The sequence below is a fragment of the Dromaius novaehollandiae genome, chromosome 2 (genome assembly GCF_036370855.1).
Source record: "Dromaius novaehollandiae isolate bDroNov1 chromosome 2, bDroNov1.hap1, whole genome shotgun sequence".
Taxonomy (NCBI): domain Eukaryota; kingdom Metazoa; phylum Chordata; class Aves; order Casuariiformes; family Dromaiidae; genus Dromaius; species Dromaius novaehollandiae.
The window spans coordinates 48,798,246-48,818,691 of record NC_088099.1 but is presented as its reverse complement, the minus strand read 5'-3'; the positions used below and the strand labels follow the sequence as shown (position 1 = coordinate 48,818,691).

The window sequence follows — 20,446 nt, the reverse complement described above, 5'->3', positions numbered from 1 at the left end:
AAATAATGTAATTGATTTCAATGGAGTTATAATGATTTAAACCAAGTGAATCATTCACTTACATATTTTATCGTGCACTTACATATTTTCAGCGCACTGAAAATCTGATTCAGTGAATTAAAGCAATTTTGGTGGTGTGAATCTGGACTAGAAATATGGGCAGAATTTGATCTTGAGACAGTATAAAAGCATTAAAATAAACTACTTTTCCTTGTTCCTTGTGGCAATGAAACTATATGGTGCTGGGAAGCTCATACACCAAAAGATTAAAGTTCAGAAAGAAAGCTGGAAGCACTCAGAGCACCAGGGTTTCCCTTTAGTGAAAACTTTCTTGTTGCTATGGGGTGAATTCAGCATGTTTCATGCTCTTGCAGGCTGTGTTCATTTGTGTGAAATATTTCCTAAACATACCAAAAACTAACCCTCGTTTCCAATGCCTTCTCATTCCCATTGCACATACTGTTGCTTCACTGACCGACCCAGAGTCACTAAGCCTCCTCTTTACCAAAATACGTTAACGATTTATATCTCAGTGGTAATGACGATTTTCAGAGAAGACAAGTTCAGGATCATTTTTCCCTTCCTTGAATATTCTGGATTTTCTCAAAGCTGGAGCTTCCATTCACTCTTTTAGGGTAACTATTTGATTTAGTGACTGCCCGCTAAGACGCTGTCACAGTGGAATGGACAGACATGTTTTGAGGGAAACAGCATGGGAAGCCACAATTGTACCTAACCTTTGTGGCATTCTCCTCGCAGTCTGCTTAATTCTTGTTCAAATGCTGTTAAATAAATTACGGGAATGAAAACTGCAGGTGCTCCATCATTGCCAGCAGTGTTTTAGAGTATTGCAATCCGAACATACATGAGAAACAGCCTGAGGGTGCTTTTAGCATACTGACTCAGAAACAAGCAGAGCTCCTTTAAGAAAGAGACCTGTTAATCCCCTCCCTCACAAAAAATGGCTATAGGGGGGAGCCATCAGAAATATAATTCAGTTCAAAGCTGAGTAAAAAGCTAGAAGGCTGCTGACAGGAGTATTGTAGAGGCATAACAGTCAGACCTACATTTCCAATGTCTCCCTTTTCCATCATCTCCAAGCTGTGCCAAGCAGCACTCTTTTGGGGTGAAGACTCACCATCCACGAACAATGCAGCCTCTGCCTCCCTGGGAAGGCAGTAGGAGAAATAGTTAGGTAAAATCAGTGTCTCCCCCCAAAGTACTTGAGAAGTTCTGCAATATTTTTGTCAAATGAATCACTGCAATACATTTTCTGGACAAGTTCACAGAGCAGAGGGGTACATTGTTCATTCATAGACATTCATGCAGGGGTTGTCCATCAACTTTATGTTTGTAGAGCATCCAAACAGTGGGTTCTTGGTCCTTGCTGGGGTCTGTAGAGGCTTCTGGACTGGAAATAAAAATCTATAAATGCCATTGCCTGACACCAGAAAGCTGTTCCAATTGCAGATTCACTGACGACTGCTTTCGTGTTGTGCTCCTTGCTGACACGGATGGGTACCTCCTGCAGGTAGCAGCCTGAATCAGTTATGGGCTAAGCTCCCTTTTTTCGATTATTTGAACAATCCTACCATGTTCCTATGACAACCACCAGTGCCAAGGTCCTCTACAAATGAAAAGGAGGGGTGAGGAAGCGGGAGCGAACCACACGATTGATGCTGTTCATATGTTCATATGTTGCCCAGAGGCAACATCTTACCAATCTATGCTGCCTGATGAATGCACCATGTGGTAGTAGATGTGCTTTATAGCATATATGGCAGATGGGTTGAAACTCTGTTAATCTGAGCAATGGACAATTGGATTAAGTATTGGAATGAAGGTAAATTAATATTTTAAAACAGTGGAATTTGCAGCAAACTAAGTAGACTATAAGGTGCCAGTCTCCTTCTGCATACATAAAGTTCCCAATCTATAACTCCTACAGTTTAATGTAAGAGACAAAGCCCCAGACCTGTCATGAAAGTACATCCTGGACAGTGTCCAGAAACAGTAAGAATGACATCAGTGAACCTCTACTACAGCTGATGATTCTGTATATGAAAATTGCAAAAGAGGTGCTTATGACTGGTGATTTATGTCTTCATTAAAGCACTTGTCCTTCAAACGAAACCCTGCAATTTATTGAAATTAACAGGGTCTTAAAATTGGAATATGTATTATAAATTAATGCATTTTTGATCTCATACAATGAAAAGTGTAATACTGTTGGCATCCTATCTTTCCTGCATAAAAAATACTGCACACTGCACTAATATATATCAGCTTACTCAGAAAAGCAGACCTAAGAATGTAAATCTCTAAAGCTCAACTACCAGAGGCTTCCACACTATTCCCCCAAAACCCATTCCAAAACTACCAGTTTTACATTTTCCAAACCTAAGAAGCTCTCAGTTCAGTGCCTTGTGCATTTCAGAGCTGCCAAAGTGAAATCTCTACAGCTAATGACTTTTCAGAAGGAAAACTCCCTCATTTTCACCGCCAAATTCACGACCATTTCCTTGCACAGATGTCTTGTACAAAGTATGTTTTGCTTTATCTTGAATCCAAAAGCAGCTACAGATAGCCAGTGTCTAGGAAGGACCTTATTTTCCTCATTACTACAAATTTTACATGCAGAGAACTGCACTGATCTGACAGTAACCTTCCCAGTTCTTGCTAGGTGAGCTACCCTCACCGGTTTCTCTCTTCTCCTTTGGTGATAGTCACAGATGGGCTTGCAACCCACACTTCTTTGGTGGTAGAGTTACAGCTGAGCTTGCCAGCCACAACAAGGACAGCTCTGCCCTACTGATTTCTCTGCATTTTGGAAGGACACCCAGCAATGCTGCAATAGGGAATTCTGGGTGTGAGTCCTCCTTTGGTGGCTGTAAAGGAGCTAGCTCATTCGAAAACTCATCTCTGGCTGCAGATGCTGAGCAACAAAGTACATGGACCCACGAGGTGAGGCAGGAATCGAGCACTAGCGAGGTGAGGCAGCGGCTCTTGAGAGCAGGAGGCAGAAAGCTGAAGAAGTGCGTGACATTGTGAAGCAGAGCAGAGGAGTGATCCTCACTGATCCCCCGACTGAGAAAAACACACAACTTGAGGGTTCTTTTCTAGCCCAGTTATCTCGCTGTCTCTGACTGTACAAAAACCTCTTGACTCCTCCCTCTACCTTGTAAATTTTTTTGCTTCCCTCTTGGCACAAGAAGTCATGAACCCAGAGGTCAAGCAGAGTATTGAGTATCAAACAATGCCTTCTCTGTTGCCTTTCTTAGATTGCATTTCTCCCTCTGTCTTTTCGACAAAGTACACCTCACGATAGAAGCTTCCAAAACGAAGAGATGGTGCCCTAGCCAAAATCAAAATAGGCAATTTTCCCCCTTTGTTTTTTCAGAAATCTTTTTTATAGAGGTTTCCACTTCTGGTTGCCAGGGGCTTTCCGCAGCAGGAAGGCTGACTGAGCATTGTTATGAAATACCGTCATTTTTAAAAGACTTTTTATTATGATATTCCCCAGATTTATTTGTTTCAATAGCAAAAGATACACTGATATACTGTGAGCTTTAGAGTTATGCTTGGAGTGTTCAGAATCCATGAACATGAAGGATGTTGAAACCATGCAAAAACATACTGCTTTCCAAAGTAACATTAATAATACATTGGTAGAGATTGAGACCTGCTCTATACTAGTTGAGATGGAGTATGGATGTAATGTATTCACATGCACTGTGGATAAATCACCTTGATAAATTCTTCACTGCTCTACTGTAATCTCCAAAAACTCTCTGACTGGTAAAAACAGCCTTGCTGATCAGTCTATGATTCTTCTCACTATCTTATTATTCATCTGCTGGTGACACCTGAGGTCAAAATAACCAATGTCATTATACATCTGCCATCACACAACAACTTTACCTCATAAAAGAGTCTTAAGTGCTTTTTAAAAATAGTAACACAAAGCTGCACCCTCCTGCTCCCCCCAGTCACCCTGCAGCCTATTAGATCACTCTTTAAAAATACAGTTACGAGTGTTTTGCTTCTCATAACAGAACAGAGTAGTGAAAGCTTTTCACTAATTTCTACTGGGTCTCCTTAGTTATAAACCTATCTGGTATATCAGGCAGATGCATGTTTCCATTTATAGTAACACCCATTGTATGCTTTCTTTAAATCAAATTTAAAAATATGATCACAATAAAATATTTAAATCACCCCTGAAACAGTTCTTCCAAAATTATACATGAAACGGACATACTGCATGTGACAGTTCTTTCTGAATGCTGATAAACAGTATAGTCTACTCACAGCTTAACTTTGGAGAAACATCTCTCTGTAAGATCATGCATTATTTAAAAAATCAGCTGTAAATCCTATTTTGAAGATTTATGTGCCTAGGTGAGCCAAAAGCTCGATCTGAGTTCCCTTCCTTGGTGAATAAGGCTGCCCACTACAAACACAGGCAGTGCCTGCTCCGTGCCAGCTCGTGTGCTGGGTAACACCGCCCCGCTCAGTACATTCACTCAGCGGGAACAGACACCCTTGTCCCAGCCAGCCCCAACATGCCCCCAGCCCAAAAAAAGCGGGACACAGAATATGAAAAAGCTCACGGTGAAAGCTTACAAGGTTTCCAAGCGTCCCGCAAGGCAGGAGCCAGGGAGTCGGACAGGGACCCCTGCACAACTTGACTGCATTCTCTGGAAAGCAGAATGCGACTTGCAAATTAATTTGAGCGTAACACGTCTCCACTCCATAAACCTCACGTGCTTGTGATTAAGTGTGTTAGGATAGATGTTGGTAACATCATAATCAAACACCCTCTAATTTCGGAATGAACATTTGGATTCATGAATTCATTTGGATTCACTTCCAGTCCTCCGACATTTTGACAGCAGTCACTTGAGGGGGCAGAGAACATTCACGCTAGGGGATGCATTCCTTTGGGGACTAAACACAAGATTATTCAACCAGGAAATTTAATTTTAAAGAACAAGTATTAGGAGACACATTTCTTTCTTCACTCATTTTTCACACTTTCTGTAATAATCCGAATACTTCTAAAAATAAAACCAGAAGGATGGCATAACCAATGCCTGTTAATAGAAAAATAATTGGCTTAAATGAGGCACACACTCATATGCACAAAAAATAAATGGCCCAACAATTCTTTTGAGAGTTACAATATTTTTAGCCATATGGCATTTCTTATTAATTGTTATAATTGCTAACTAAGAGCCAACTGTGTGCTCGGGACTGTACAACACATCCAAATACTAACAACCCCTAACTCAAAATGCTTGCAGTTTGAAACATAAGACAGGTAGGAACGGGAGGTACTGAGAAATGCAGGGGCAAGAATAACAGTCCAGGTGCTCCCTGTATGAGGAGGTGAATTAGACCTTACTGTTGCAGCCGCATCAGGAACGTTCCTCCTACAAGAAATACAAAATGGACACTAAGTCCCTTCTCCTCCACAGAGTCAGCAAAGGAAAAGAAGCAAGAAAAAGGGCCCAAGAAAAAGCAGGTTTTGAGGCTTAACAAACCACGCCAGCTCTACAACATATTTTGGGCCTTTAGCAATTTATGATAATTAAAAGCAACCCTCAGGCTGTTCTCCTCTCTGTGATGGGGCTGCTCTGGAGCATGGCCAGCCCCAGGTCCAGAGAAACACAAGCTCTCAGGCTCAACTGTGCCGTGCAGCTCTGGGTCACAGCAGAGCATGTGAACCAGGGGAACAAGGCTAAAAACGGTGATAAACCAGTGAAAACCACTGAGGGAAAAGCATGTTGCTCTGCTAGCAGTGAAGTACAGTAAACGGGGTGTCCAGGTTTGGGCTTGGTGCTACAGCATTCCCACCTGTCTCCCTGCTGCCAGCTTCCCTGCCCTGCCTATTCTGAAGGACGTCATGTGCAGAAAACACACACCAGAGCGGGCAGTGGGCATCTATCTCAAAGCTGTGAAGAACCACAGCCACCAAATCGTGCCATCATCTTCAGCAAGAAAGAAGGAGATTTTCCATACTGGAAAACACCAGTGAAGACAGGTGCCTTGTAACCCAGAGAAGAAGCTCAATAGCCAGGAAGGTTAAGAGAAGTTCCCAATAACCAGATAAATGGACATTTTCCTCCGAACTGCCTTTGGTATCTAACACAGATGCCTGAAACAAGAGCTAGTCAACTCTTTGTACACAGCACACCCCTCACCCTGTGTTTTCTCTGTTTCTGTAAATGACAGGGAGAGAAAATCTTTCTTTTTCCTGAGTAGCCCTTCCTTGAAAGATGTACATTGAGCACCCTCTGTCTTTCTCCTTCCCTAAGCACCGCCTGTTCCTTCCTCCTGCCTGGCAGAGCTGGCCCGCGCTGCCCTCCAGCGCCAACTTCAGCCTCAGTATCTGTCAGCGCACTTCTGGGCAGAACAGACTGTAATGTGATTAACTTTATGCTTCACAACCTCAGCGTAAGAAGCAGGTCCCGGGGTAGGGATTTGACATGAGGCTCTCAGGCACGTATGGGTCTCAATCAGAGAAACAGCTCTTCCTTCCCGAAATGGCAGAACGAAACAGCTTTGAACTAGGTGAAATCGCCAGTCACTCTAAGGAAGCAGCACTGCCAAACCCGAGCACTACTGAAGTGAAAGACATAAAATGGGAGATAATTGCCCCATTCTACCTCCAAGACAAGGCCAAAAAGTCACAGGGTTTAAAACAATTTTCCTTTTGTTTACTGTGCTGTAAGGCTCTGTCTGAATTAACTTGCTACACAAATACAGAGTATAAGTGGTTTGTCCTGCAAGCATACGGTTATTGTTGCCCACTTATCAGGTACTTTCATAGTTTGTTATCATCAGTTTTCCTCTTCTCTTTGACATCTTAATTGTGGTGTCTGTATGTTAATTGTTAATGCCCTCAGCAATGAGAAGCTGTGATTCCACTTGTAGCCTCTACAGGAGACAGTGATATCTAACGTTTTAGACCATACTGCAAAACCATCTCTCTCTTTCCCATGAGATGCCAGCTCCAAGAAGCTGTGCCTTTTTCAAATGCATAAAGAATTAGAAACTTCATGTTAAAATACTGCAAGATGCTCACGGGCTGACTGCAAGGGAATTCCAGCAGCAACAAAGCCCCGTGACTTGCGAAATGGACCTAGAATCTGGCCAGAAATCATGCTGTTTTTCATGCAGGTTACACAAAAGTACTGTCGCTACTACTCCACCATTCACTCTGAAAGCAACAATGAGATGTGATGTGAGGTCTTGTAGAAGCACACAAATTTTCAACCTCTTTTAAGTACTCCTGCAATGATTCACACCTACCGATGACACCGGCTATCAAGCTACTTAGACCAAGGTTCCTCAGGGATAAGAGGGAGTTGCTTATTCCTTTTCTAGCAATACGGAAGGTCCATAGGTTAAAAACTGCAGTAAGTCTACTGTATGACCCAAAAATTTCCATCTAAGTAATATTTTAGCTTTCTATGCAGAGCATGCTTTATTCCATCACAAGAATAGACACGTACTTCTATTGATGATGGCAGTGGCTTGAGAGATATCTACATGCAGCAGCAGTACAGAATAAGAATAACAGTATAACGGATGCAGAATATGCACATAATGATCAGCAAAATGTTTTAGTAGGTATATGAAATATACCTACAGATTGCAAGTGTATCTGCAATAAGAAACCAATATATCTGCTTTCTTAAGAGGAATATCCAGTCCCCTCCCTTCCCCTCCAGTTGCTTCTTTCCCTGATGATCCCTCCTTCACTGAGGCTATACAGGATTCCTGTGGGAATCCCTAGTGGATCAGCTGGACAGAAATAAAGCTTTGTCTCCTTCTCCTAAAAGTTGTGGAGAAGAAAATTGCCTAAGTAGAGTTAGGATGCATCCCCTTGTGAAAGTTACTCTGACTGCGGCAAGCTGCATGGCAGTATGAACATGCACGAGCAGCCTCTGCGGCCCAAATGCTTGTGGGAGCGCATAGAAAGGACGGCACATTTCTCCCAGAGTGCAAGGCCGATCAGCTTATTAGCAAACAGGGACGACAGTAGCTCAGATGTAGAACTGGTCCAGGAGCAGGGAGGAAGCCGGTGACTAAGTCAACAACTACAGCCTGCAGAAACACAGTATTGCAAGTGGAACTCACACAAAGACGCACTGGAGCCTTCCAGCACAACAGGACAGCAACCCTGACTGCATCAAGCAGACAACCCTATTACCTTTCCTATAAAATTTTAAATTGGAGACTTAAATTAATTGCATAATTTCACTGGAACCTAAATTAATTAGTTAATGTCTGCACAATGCTCTGACTTTATAAAGCACCAAGTAAGAAACATTTGTTACCACCACCCTGAACTGTAAATGTGCGCTTGCTTCAGTGCTCTTTTCTTTCTCTCTTCCTTCATTTTAACTCCTGGCCTTACTAAGCACTAGTTATTATTCATCAGCTCTGAAGTAAAAGACTTTTCATGCTCTGCACAGTATTATGTGGTTTTGAAACAAAATCTGCTCCTTCGTGTTAGGAGAAAAGGGATCAGATTTTCCAAGGTATCTTGGCATGTCACATCGAAGAGACATGCTTAGTGCAACTCTTAAAGGTGCCTGCAAAAGCTTCACACACAGCTGCCAGTAAGACCAAAAGGAGACAAACACCTAACCTATCTAGGTACTTTTGGATATCTCACTGAGTGTCCAGCTGAGTCATTGAATATCTTGCCAATTTGGAAAACCTGGCCTCAAAATCTTGTCCTTGTTGCTGCAGATGACTTGAGTACAGCTTCAGTGAAAAGAATAGGTCCAAGAACGAGGTCATCATCACAGTATGGGAAAACTCAGCAATGGGAGAGCTGGTGGGGATACACAGCACTATTCCTTCACAAACTGGAGTGGGAGGTTGCTTCTGGGAAATTTTGGGACACATTGCAACAAACACACTGGTCAGCGAGGGGATCTGGCTCCTCTACCACTGGGCCACATGTCCTTGGCGTTGAGGTCCCCTTGCCTTCTCTAGCTGGAGGGATGAGATGTGTTGTAACCTTTTTTCTTAATTTCCAGAACCTTTGTGGAATCTTGTAGAGGACTGGTTGTAAGTTATTATAGCAGGGGTAGGGTACTTTTTCCTGCTAAGATCACTTTTCAAATATATTTTGTGGGACACACGTTAGCAATCATCACCTCAGTTTTATTCACAAATAATGTAGGGAAGAAATCATGTGGCTCCACAGCCCTGTGAAATGAGTCCATGTGCTTTTTCCAGACCTTGGGAGCACATCCTGCCCTTGAGACATCCTTAGAGGATGTACATAGTTTAAAATAAAAATGTACTACAAAACAGTACATTTATACCAATTACATATAGGCCTTGATTTGTCAAGGAAGTTTTGCAGATGCCTATCTTCAAAATAAACACCAGCCGGATACACTGTTTAGAGAAGTGAATGGTGTTATTCCAAATACTAACTCAGATGATGTTTCAGCAGGTTTTTTTTGCAGGTGGAGTTCTGAAGTCTTTCACTGAGTTGAATGTGCTTCCATTCTTTGGAAATCTACCGTGGAACAGGAGAGGACATCTGTGTATTTGCTACTTAGAGATGGAAATGGGTTAATACCTATGACATGACGCCATACTCTCTGGATGACACTTGATTTTATATATGTTTCTTCTAAATTATTTCCACAGCCTGCAATGAACTACAGTGGACAAACACCTCAATGATCAAAGCTGACATAGCCTTCATAGCTAGAACCTCCCTGTTGTAAAATAATGGGATACAGAGTGCCAAGTTGGGAGAGGGGGAAGGAGAAGAGTGCAAAAGCATTGTAAAAAGCCTAAAACATTTTTAACATACAAAAGTTCTAGCACCTAAACACAGTGGTATAAATATCACTGTATTATCAATACAAACGGTAAATGTCCAAGCGCATGGCATTTCACTCACACAGGAATATCGGATAACAATTAAGTATCCAACATTTAGTCATTTTTCTGTCCTTCATGAAGGAACACTATCATAGGCATTGGATTATTCATGGACAGTAGACACTGGTGTCTGTGCTGCCATAAATTATCTTAAATTATTGTAACATAGTCCAACAGAGATTTAAGCTTATGGACAGTGCTCCTGTAGGAGTAGTCTGCCTGGTGCTAAGAGCATTGCTTACATATTTAAGTGCATTTACTGGATTAGGGCTTGACTGCAATACCGTCAAAAGCATAAGGCACAACCAGAAAGAAAAGAAGGATTAGGGGAAGGAAACAAATGTTTGACAGAATATCTTTGTTTTATAATGCAAGGAAACAAAGCAAAGCTGGGAGTATGAAGTCCAGGAATAAAATCTCAATCCTACCAAAGTCAATGGGAGTTTTGCCATTGAACTCAACAGGACCAACATTTCATGGTCGCCAGGCTCCCATCTGTACACCAGTAGCATTTCTTTCTCCACTTGACTTGATGCTGTGACTCTCAAAGACACACATATGAAACTGCACAAGCTGCTCAGTCACTGTTCCTGCAGTTTGACTTCTATTAGAGATGGATGAATAGACTTTTGAAAGGGAAAATAGAGAAAAGTCGAATTTGCACTCCTACTTATTTCACTCACCCTCTAAAACCTCTCTCTCAAAGCTTGAGGCAAACAATGCTGAATCTAAAATAGAAGATTATACAGATTTATTGTGGTGTAATAGGAATTGCTTCAGGTTCAAAACACAAATAATTCAAAACACAGAATGGAAAGAATACTACGGATTCATTTTTGATTTATCAAACAATTTCTTTAACAAGAGTGAAAGGAATTTTAAAACCAAATCCTTGCAGCACTTACCAATTTGGGTACACATCCATAGTTATGCATATGTATTTAATATCTCTTGGTGTTCTGGTGTAATGGTCATGGACATTGTTAATAGCATGTCCCACAACCAGTGTGTAAATGCTTGAAGAATACGAATACTGGAAAGTTATGCATGCTCTCATTAATTTTGAAAAATCTACAGGGTTATAATGCAAACAGTGTCAGTATAAGCATAAAAATGAAGGTACTTATGCCAAGAACATAATCAGACTATCAACTCATATGTGCAAATGCATGAATTGCTTGTCTGCTGATAGAAAAAGCCAATATAATAATCTGTCTGCTGGCTTTTTATCCCAAATTCAGTGTCAAGGACTATGACTTGAATTCCTACAGCCCCAGGCTGATTCCACATCTCTGTATGTTTGAGCAAATCTGCAAGAACAGTGGAGAAGTTTCTGCAGTATGTTAGTTGTTTGGGAGGGTCCTATTGTATGTGCTAAATTTTATCTGCAGATAAGACAGAACTCCTCTCCCCCCCTCCCCCACCCCATACATATATTTCAAACTCTTTAATGAGTTTGTGTCCTGTGAGACTCTACTAAATGGAATATATTTGCAGACAAGAATGTTCACGGAACCAGCAAATTTAAAATAAATAATGCAGACTATTCATGGGAACAAGCTCAAGTTTAGAATCACAAGAGCAATCTGATTCAGAGTTGTGTTTATCCAGTCGGTGAATAGGAACGTGCTCTCTCATTTGTGCGTGCAACCAAAATTTCAATAAATGGCATATCAAGGACACTGGAGTGCACATCTGATAAGGAAATGCATATTCAATTTAATTTCTTCATAAAGCATGTTGGTTTGTTTTTAAACCTCTCTTTAAAAGGTTTAGTTTTCCAGGAAGGGATCACAAAAAGGAAATGGAAAGTAGCAAATTCTTTCAAGAAAACAAAGCTTTGTTGAGAAACTTCAGCAACAATATATAATTGATTTCTGGGAAAAGAAAGTGTAGATTTATTGCTTGCTGTGAGCTGTTCGATGGACAGCCTGTTACCAAGCCACGTGACTCGTAAATACAAATGCTCCAGCTCAGTGAGTATCCCAAAAAGCTTTATACATGAAACACTGCATAGCCAGAGGCTGTTTACCTTTCCAACTTTAAGCAAAACAGATGGAATCTATTGCTAGAAACTCCCCCCGCGCTGTTCTCTCCGCTTAAGCTAACACCTACCAGTCCTACAGAAAACAACAAAAATGTTCTTTCTTTTTTCTGCAAGTTCCCATGAATGACAGAGAGCAACTCTCCCATGATCTGTACCAAGTTGTGTATCAAGTCATCCTCAGTATCTTTAAACACACATCAGCTCTCAGTTCCTATGACACGGGTTAATTATACATGGCTTGGGCAAACTGCGAGTGCTCTGTCAAAGCAAGCAGGCTCATCCGCACTAAGGACACAGCCCCCCAGACATCCACCTGGCCACAGGGTCAGAGCAATTGACGGGAGCCTCTGAAATCATCCAGATGGCCCCTGCCACTCCTGACAGATGTTTTTTCCACTTGGGTCTTCACCGGTGGAGGCTCCGTGATCCCCCAACAAGTCCGTCCTAGCGTTTCTGGATTCTACCCTACGTCACATGTATCTCTAATACCAAGCTCCTTGCTGCTTTATAAACCCATTTTTTTCATATCTTATCTATTACGGGTAGAGAACAGGTTATTTCCCTCTTTTTAGCAGTCGCCTTTTCTGTGTCGTCACCATGCCTCCCCACTCGGTAGAGACGAGCCCCAGTGCATGCTGCCTGATTACCACCCTGGCACTATTCACCCACAGTGTTTGGCAAGAGAAACAGGAGCTAGTTGGGTTGGGCTCCCGTTAGAGGCAGTGGTCATTAGGAGATAACGGAGCTCGGCAGGCACTGAGAACGAGGTCCTCTCTTAAACAGACATTTGACAAACTCATGTTGCTTATCAACTCTTTATGACAAGAGCGATGTGCCCCAGGACCTAACGCAGCCTTGCAAGGGCTTGAGCTAACCCCTTCTACAGGGTGGGTGTCACTGCAGGAGACTTAACAGAAATGTAATCAGGGGGCCACGGTTAAAAAAGGTAGAAGCTGAACTGCCTCCAGAGCAAGGGGGTATAAGATTTGTGATAGTCTGTGTTACAAGGCACAACCACTCGCTGCCATTTTTGCTCAGCTTGCTACCGAGGATTGTGTGAGCCCGTACGTACCGGATTCTTTCTACTGATGTTACCGGGCTTTCTGCCAGGCCTAAAAGATGAAAGAGTTATGCCTGGGAATGCACTAAGTGATAACGGCATGAAGAAATACCCAGACTAGCATTTATTTCCAGATGCTACAGTGACAGGTCCTCATGCAGATGCTGGTGATGTAAGTAAACAGAAAATAAAAGTCCTTCCATTTTTCAGGCAAATGAATGTCTGAAGAAGGAAGTTTCGCACACTGCTTGTGTGCCAAGGGCTCCACCAGTTGCCTTTCTCTACATTTTTCTCTAGTTTATATGCAACTTGGAACTCCTGAGTGAAAAGTGCATGCATGGTAAATTATAATGTGCATGTTTTATTACAGAAAATGCAGACATATTGTGGCTCATGCTGCAGGGCTTAAATCATCACTTTAGGTCTTTATCAAAAATGGAGCTCGCTGAGCCTCACGGGAAAGGCATTTACATCTTCATCATTACAGAGGCAACAAACTTCATCCATAAAGATGTGCCCGGAACAAATGGCTGCAAATTGTGGACACGTTTTGCTTTAATTGGTCTTCATCAACTCAGTCTAGCTAGTGACTTCAAAGCTCTCACTAACCAAGAAACCTCTTCCAAAATTTTTATTTTAATCTTTTTAAGCTTTTTTATGTCTTAGAGATTTCAGATTAGATAGTAGCACTGAAGATACAGCTCAAAAGCAGTGCTTCTTTAGAGCTATATTACATGTTTAATTACTTATTCATAAATTATGAATGACTAGAGGTAAAGTAGCATGACCCAGAGTCCCTGTACTGGGCCAAACATAGTGCTGTAATTTTTACAAAGTCTATCTCTTGACAACTGGGATCAGATTCAAGGCAGCTACAACCATACACAAAAGAGCAGCTGTCGCTAGTCCCGTCTTCACATACTCTTCTTGATCAGCATAAATGGATGGAAAACGTTGTTTTGGGGAACCACAGTAGAAGACTACAGATGGCAACAGACTGATTATATAACTCATATAAAATTCACAAAAGAGAAGGATGCTCCATTTACTCTCTTAAAACTGCATTTAGATACAGGCCTGATTTTTCACAAATCCAGCTAACAATTCCCACTAGTCTAAAAATCAGACAAATATGTACATATATCTTCTTTGTCGCCCCAAAACCTAGCAGTCCTGCTGAGCGTAAGGGTCCTGCTCTCCCAGGCACCATGTAGACACACGGCTGAATCTAGCTCCGGTAGTAGAGCACGGACGAACGGAAGTGGAAATGAAGACGCAGAAGGGGGCAGCCACTGCTGGCCCAGTGGCATAGCTGGGACCACGCCAAGGTGTGATAAGCCTGGAGCAGTGCCCTCAGCCGCAGGTCCGCTCATGGGGGCACAGACAGAGTTTTGTCTCTCCACTTGACCAGCGTTTCTAGAAAAACCATAAACACTTTGTTCAAGACATCCCAGGTTTTTGACTCACAAGAGTACGCACGCAGGGCATTTCTCTCCATAACCCTAACCCTCAGTTAGTCACTTGTAACACATCAGACAATGAAAATATTGCCACACCACTCACGCAGCACCATAGACTCACTTATTGCAGTTGCAGAGGAGGGAGCAAGGCACAGGGCATTGGTAAATCATACCAAAGGAGAACATATTCTTTCAACACATTTTCAGAAGTTTGGAAGGTTTTTTTGCTGTATAGTAGCAGCAATTTTCCTTTTTTTTATGCAGACAAAATAAGACCACACTGCAGGCACTGCCTGCAGCATAAAGAGCAGCTACAGGAGACACATTAAAGCCGTTTCTTCTTCCTTTGGTGAAGACTGAACTCTTTGGAGATTGTCTGCAGGATTGTGGGGCAACCAGGGAAAAAATAAACTGAAGTAACATACTTACAGGGAATCTAAAAGAAACTTATTTAACAGGAATTAAATAACTTGGTGGATCTTGTCATGGGCACCTTAAAAAATTAATTTATCTGTTAGGAGAAATACTATCTTCAGAATCCATCCTTTCAAATTACATCATGGAGTTCACAGTATCATTGCCTATTCATGCAGTATACATATAGTTTGCCCATTCTTTCCCTCTGCATTTTCAGTGTTCCTCTGTTTGCTGCTTAGATCTTCAACATACTACCCTGAAAAATATAGTTTAAACCAGCAGGAATAGCAGTGGGATAGGCTGCCAAGCAGGGAAGCATTACATTAAAAGAAAGAAAACACAGAAAGATCAAATACTATGATAGGTTCAATGTACATTATACCTTCCTTTTTTCTAATGCCATATTAGTACAAATGCGTTCATACAGTTCTGTTTCATATTTTCATTATGATGAACCTAATATTGCTCCAGGAAAATTTCCATTGATGTTCATGAGAGTTTTGCAAGAGTAACAACTTGTTGGTGTAGCCCCATTTTACCCTAGTGAGCAGCCTCCCTGTACCGCCAGACAGGCAAGGCTCAGCTAACCAGCCAGCAATATCCCAAATTTCCATGCTTTTCAGCAGAAGTGTTCTTCTGCCTGGTCAAAGGCCACACAAGCAGCCCTACAGAATTCACTGAGATCATTTTAGGATTAAGTTACTATGCAATACGTATGCAATACGTATGTATCTTGGGGATATCTCTGGAGTCTTCACATATATGTCTTCACAGAGACACACCTGAGTACCTCCTATGTTGTAAAAAAGAAGAGCAAAACCAGGCAATCTAGCAAAGCACATAGAGGTCTCTCCTTTTATATCCTGATGGCAATCAGTGAAACAATGATACAATATTAACTAGGCTTTAGTAACAATCTATGAAACACTTGTTAGGCTAATTTTTCACACACACCAATGAAAATAATAGCATTGCTCATTCTGTGCACACTAAGCATGATTTTCTGGTTGTTATCTAGCTTGGACAGAATAAGAGAAATACATACAAAACTGGGTACCATAATGCATATCTTGAAGTCAGAAATTCTGCTGAATTGCAGAGACAACATAAAAAACCTTTTTCAGACTGTTACTGTAAACCGGCAACTTCCTTTGTAAAATGTATGATAGCAAGTGATTGTATTTCATCTTTTTTTATTTTACTTAATGTCTAAAATTTTTTTAAAAAGTTGTTACTTGTGATTTTGACACTGAAAATTGTAAGTCTACAGAAATGCCCTAACAGTGTCAGTACTGTTTTATACCTAAAACCTTGCTTTACTCTTGTGTGTAGGTGAGACAGCCCCTATCCACACTGCCTAAATTTCACCTGAGTCCTTTCGCTAGACTTTCATATTGGATGGGCTCTTCTGACAGCCCAAACTCAGCAAAAAGGAACTTCTCAGCTCAGGAACTGACAGCATTTAGGGCTGTGTGAATCTGGGGCTCCCTTTCCTCACTCTGAGACCCTTTTGTAGAGAGGCCACCAGCAGATGTGCCAACTGGGAGGGATCCCTTTTGTCCACTGAGAACCAGACAAAAACCTGATTACAAAAATGTTGTTGCATTGCTTCTTCCAAACACCATCTTCCACTTCCAGATCTCATTCTTCTGAGGGTGTTTCCCATCGCTCAGTGCGGCCAAACACTTTTTCCCATCCACAGGACTCTGCACAATCACCTGGTACTTGAACTTGTTTTTTTGATACATCTTCAAGTACCTTATTGAACAAGAGAATTTGACTTCCGCTCTATGTACTTGAAGCAAGGTACATGGTTAAGTACCTCCCTGAATTGTGGCTTGCATAAATGTCACGATCTTACTTAAGAATTTGAATAATTCCTTTCTTACAGGAAGTATTAAAAAAAAAGAATATTTACTTACTAAACAGTTGGCAATAGAGGACCTGTAAGCTTCTCTTCATGGTATCATGTGGTCCTGCTGGTCTGCCAGTTTATTCATGATTCTGTCAAGAAAATTAAGAGAAGAAGAAAACAATATGTGATTTATTACAGAATTCATGTTTTATTATTATACCTGTTGATTACAAAGTAAAACGAACCTTCAGGAAAATCATGTTGATTAGCAAAGGGAAACTGTCTGCCTAACTGTGCTTTACTCTTTTCAGCCATACTCTCCAACAGCTTGGCAATGAAGTGTATATTTATGGCCCCCCAAAACGGGGGAAATTCTAAAACGACAGAAGTAAACAAAATATATGCACTGAGAATTACTTTTCTGTTGTGCCAGCGACTTGATAAATTATTATCTGACCACCTTGCAAGAATACTTTTAGTTCAGAAAAGCCATCACAGGAAGAGCAAGGGTGAGACACGGACACCTCCAGGCAGTTGTGCTGGACCCACAGGGCTGGATTTGAACCCTTCCGCATCACTCAGCAGGTACGAAGAAGGGAAAACCTCCTCTCCCCTTCCCAATCAAAACTCCAGGGGTGCTGCAGGCGGAGCTGCCAACAACACTGAAATGAAACTCCACCTGGGCTGCAGCTGGAGATGGGGCAATCGGAGAGTCAGGGATGCGGCAAAAATATCTGACCACCTCATCTTTCCCCTCCTGCCCAGTCAGGGAGCACCTACTAGCATTTCACCTGTCCTCAGACTGTATTTTCAAATACTTGTCACTGGTATTTTTCACCTCAGGTTTAAAAATACTAGGAAAAAACAAATCCCAGTCACACTAGTATTCACATTGAGGGGAACGTAAATGCATAAATCAGAAGTGAAAAGCAGATACAGTCCCAAAACACCGCTGTGAGTAATATTTCACTCAGTACCCAAAACAAAACAGCATTTAAATTCTTCATTCTGTAAAAAAGCATTTTCTGAAGTTTCATAACCAATTTTGAGAGATAGGACCATCCTCCTAAAACACCTCTTGTCAATACTAAATAGCATGTAGTATCCTCTCATTTTCAGTTCATTATTTCATCTTCTGAACTACTCAGGACATTCGTGAGTCATTTGAACATGCTTCTGCATAAATCTTTCAGAGCGTGTTTAAAATGTAATCTTGAAGACATAGGACAAACATGTCAAGCCAACAAACAGCACCTTTGACCTGAATAGACGCTGGAGAGTTTGTGAAAACAGAACTGTATTTGACTTTTATGTTGAAACCTCCTAGGATGGTTGCTTTTCTTGCCTGTGTTCTGTAACAAAAGATGCTTGTTTCTTTGTTATGTTAACAGGTATAGCAATTTATGTGCACAAATACACTCTTCTTGGATTCTCTCACACTTTCTTTTCCATTAAAAAATGGACATTATGAAAACAGCTGAGAAACTCTCAGAAATTTCTGTATTGCAAAGTAACTGTTTCCTCCTAAACGAAAGCAATCATCTCTGAATTAATTTATTATTTTTTAGTAAGAATCAGAATTAGACTTTTGATGATGTTAGGTCGTGCAAACTTGTTGGGGAACACCTGTTCTTCTCTTTCTCCTCAAGGCTTATCAACCAACAAAGCAGACAGTTTTCATGCATAAATAGTTTATTACAGCACTTTTCAAACAGACATATTGAGAAAGTCTGTGTTTAGTGCGCCTTCACCATTAAGATATTAATAAACATATAAGCAGCAAAGGATAAGAACCACATAAGCCACTTACAATGTAGATTCCCATATCCCCAAGTGCCTCGTTGGTCAGCTTATGCCAAAACAGGATTTGCAAGCCCTGACCAGTTTGAAGTAAAGTGCTATAAATATAATGAAAAATAAAGGAGAATATGAAATTGCCATTCTAAAACCATGTCATGTGTCAAATGCTTTGAATACTCTAAACTATGCTTGGCAACTGCAATGTGATACATGTGATGCCTGATTTTTGCCAGTCAACTGCAATTTATTCATATATCTCTTTCATCCCCATGCTAATGCTGCCCATAATGTTTAAAGGTATTCTGCTTATAGATTCTGTAATGGTGGATAAAATAAATTGTATGCTGTTGTGTATTCATTTATTTGTTCAGACAGAACTCTTTTAAACTGCTTTTATTTGAAATAGGGTGATTTATGCTGTGCTAAGAAATTGTGTGTCTATGGTGAAAGAAACAAAGATTGAAATCTTGAAATCACTTGAAATCTTTCACCATGTTTTTTGGTTGCCTTCAGTTAGAAAATGTATATTCTTGACTATGTGGCCATAAAATTCTACTTGAAGAACTCAGTAAAGTTGAATAAACCAAATGCTGCCTTGAGATCACAGTCTCTTCAGTTTCTTCCAAGTCCTTGGCATGACCTAGGGTTAAATTTAAACTTGGGTGGAAAATATTGCAAGCAGACTTTCTCTAACTGTTAATACATCTTCTCCTTTGTACAGGAGAAAGATGCATGCAAAACAAGAATTTATCTGACAGACATGATAAAGTAAGAGATATTTTACAAGATTTATTTGTACCTGTTTGGAAGCCAAATCACACCAATGATGATCTTCCAAAGGCAGAGACTGCTTACCATACTGCACAGAGTTCATCCAGATGCACCAGAGCATTAACTAACATCACCTAAATCAAGACTTGACATAAAACAGAGGAACCACTGCTGTCCTGACCCAGATGAAAGGCCCAGCTACCCCACTGCCCTGTCTTCAACACTGGCTGCTAGCAAAAACTTTAGGAAATAACATCTGAAACAACACAAGCATAAAGTAATCCTTATGTCCTGGTAAATCTTGCTCAATTTCCAGCAGTCTTGAGCTGAATAGAGTATGCTGGCTGCTGTGTTTTATAACTGGATCAGTAATTACTGCTTACTTATCTCCTCCATGTCACACACAATTTTAGGCTTCTGCTAGATCACTCAGCCATTTCGTTTCCAATATGCAGAGTTCTACCCTTTTTGGTTTCTCCCATACAGAAGATATTCTCTACTCTCATAATCCTGGTGCCTTAAGCTGTACCCTTTCTCATTCTGACTTGGGCAGAGGGCAGCAGAGCTGCATGTGGTCATCAAAACATGGGTGCCTAAAGGATTTTTGTACTGGACCGTGATGTTTCCTGTTTTTTTCTCTATTCCATTCCCAGTTCTGCCTACTGCTCCGTTCCCTTTCTGACTGCTGCTGAGCTCCTCACCAGCGTTTTGTAAAACTGTCCTCTATGAATCCAGGAGTGGTAATAGCTCCTCTGGAGTCCATCCTCATGTACGCAGAGTTGGGATTGTTTCTTCCCATGTATGGTACTTTGCAACTATCAGCACTGAATTTCATCTGCCATTTTATTGCCCAATCACTTACTACTATGCTATTTCTCAGAGTTGGCTATTAAGGGCAGAATATGTTATTACATAGCAAATATAAATATATTATACATAACATCATATATATATATTATACATAACAGCTTCTGAAGTTGCCACATTTTCAACACTAGTATCAGTTTCAGCAACTTGCAGTCACAGTTCAGTCGCGGAAAACCTTCTGTATCTCTAAGAAGAGGAAGCAAAGATTCAGAGTCAGTTTGAAATGCTGCAGCGGAAACCTGGTT

General features: G+C 41.1%; 1 protein-coding gene across 6 annotated transcripts in view; it reads right to left on the bottom strand.

Annotated features, from left to right (window-relative positions):
* TMEM108 (transmembrane protein 108) overlaps window positions 1-20,446 on the bottom strand; it is a 167,433-nt gene that overhangs the window by 66,444 nt on the left and 80,543 nt on the right. For all 6 annotated transcript variants that reach the window (XM_026094037.2, XM_026094034.2, XM_026094035.2 and 3 more), the window contains one exon: window positions 16,831-16,912. In XM_026094037.2, coding sequence (XP_025949822.2) covers window positions 16,831-16,870 — 40 coding nt within the window. In that variant the 5' untranslated portion in view covers window positions 16,871-16,912. The remainder of the gene's footprint in view (window positions 1-16,830; window positions 16,913-20,446) is intronic.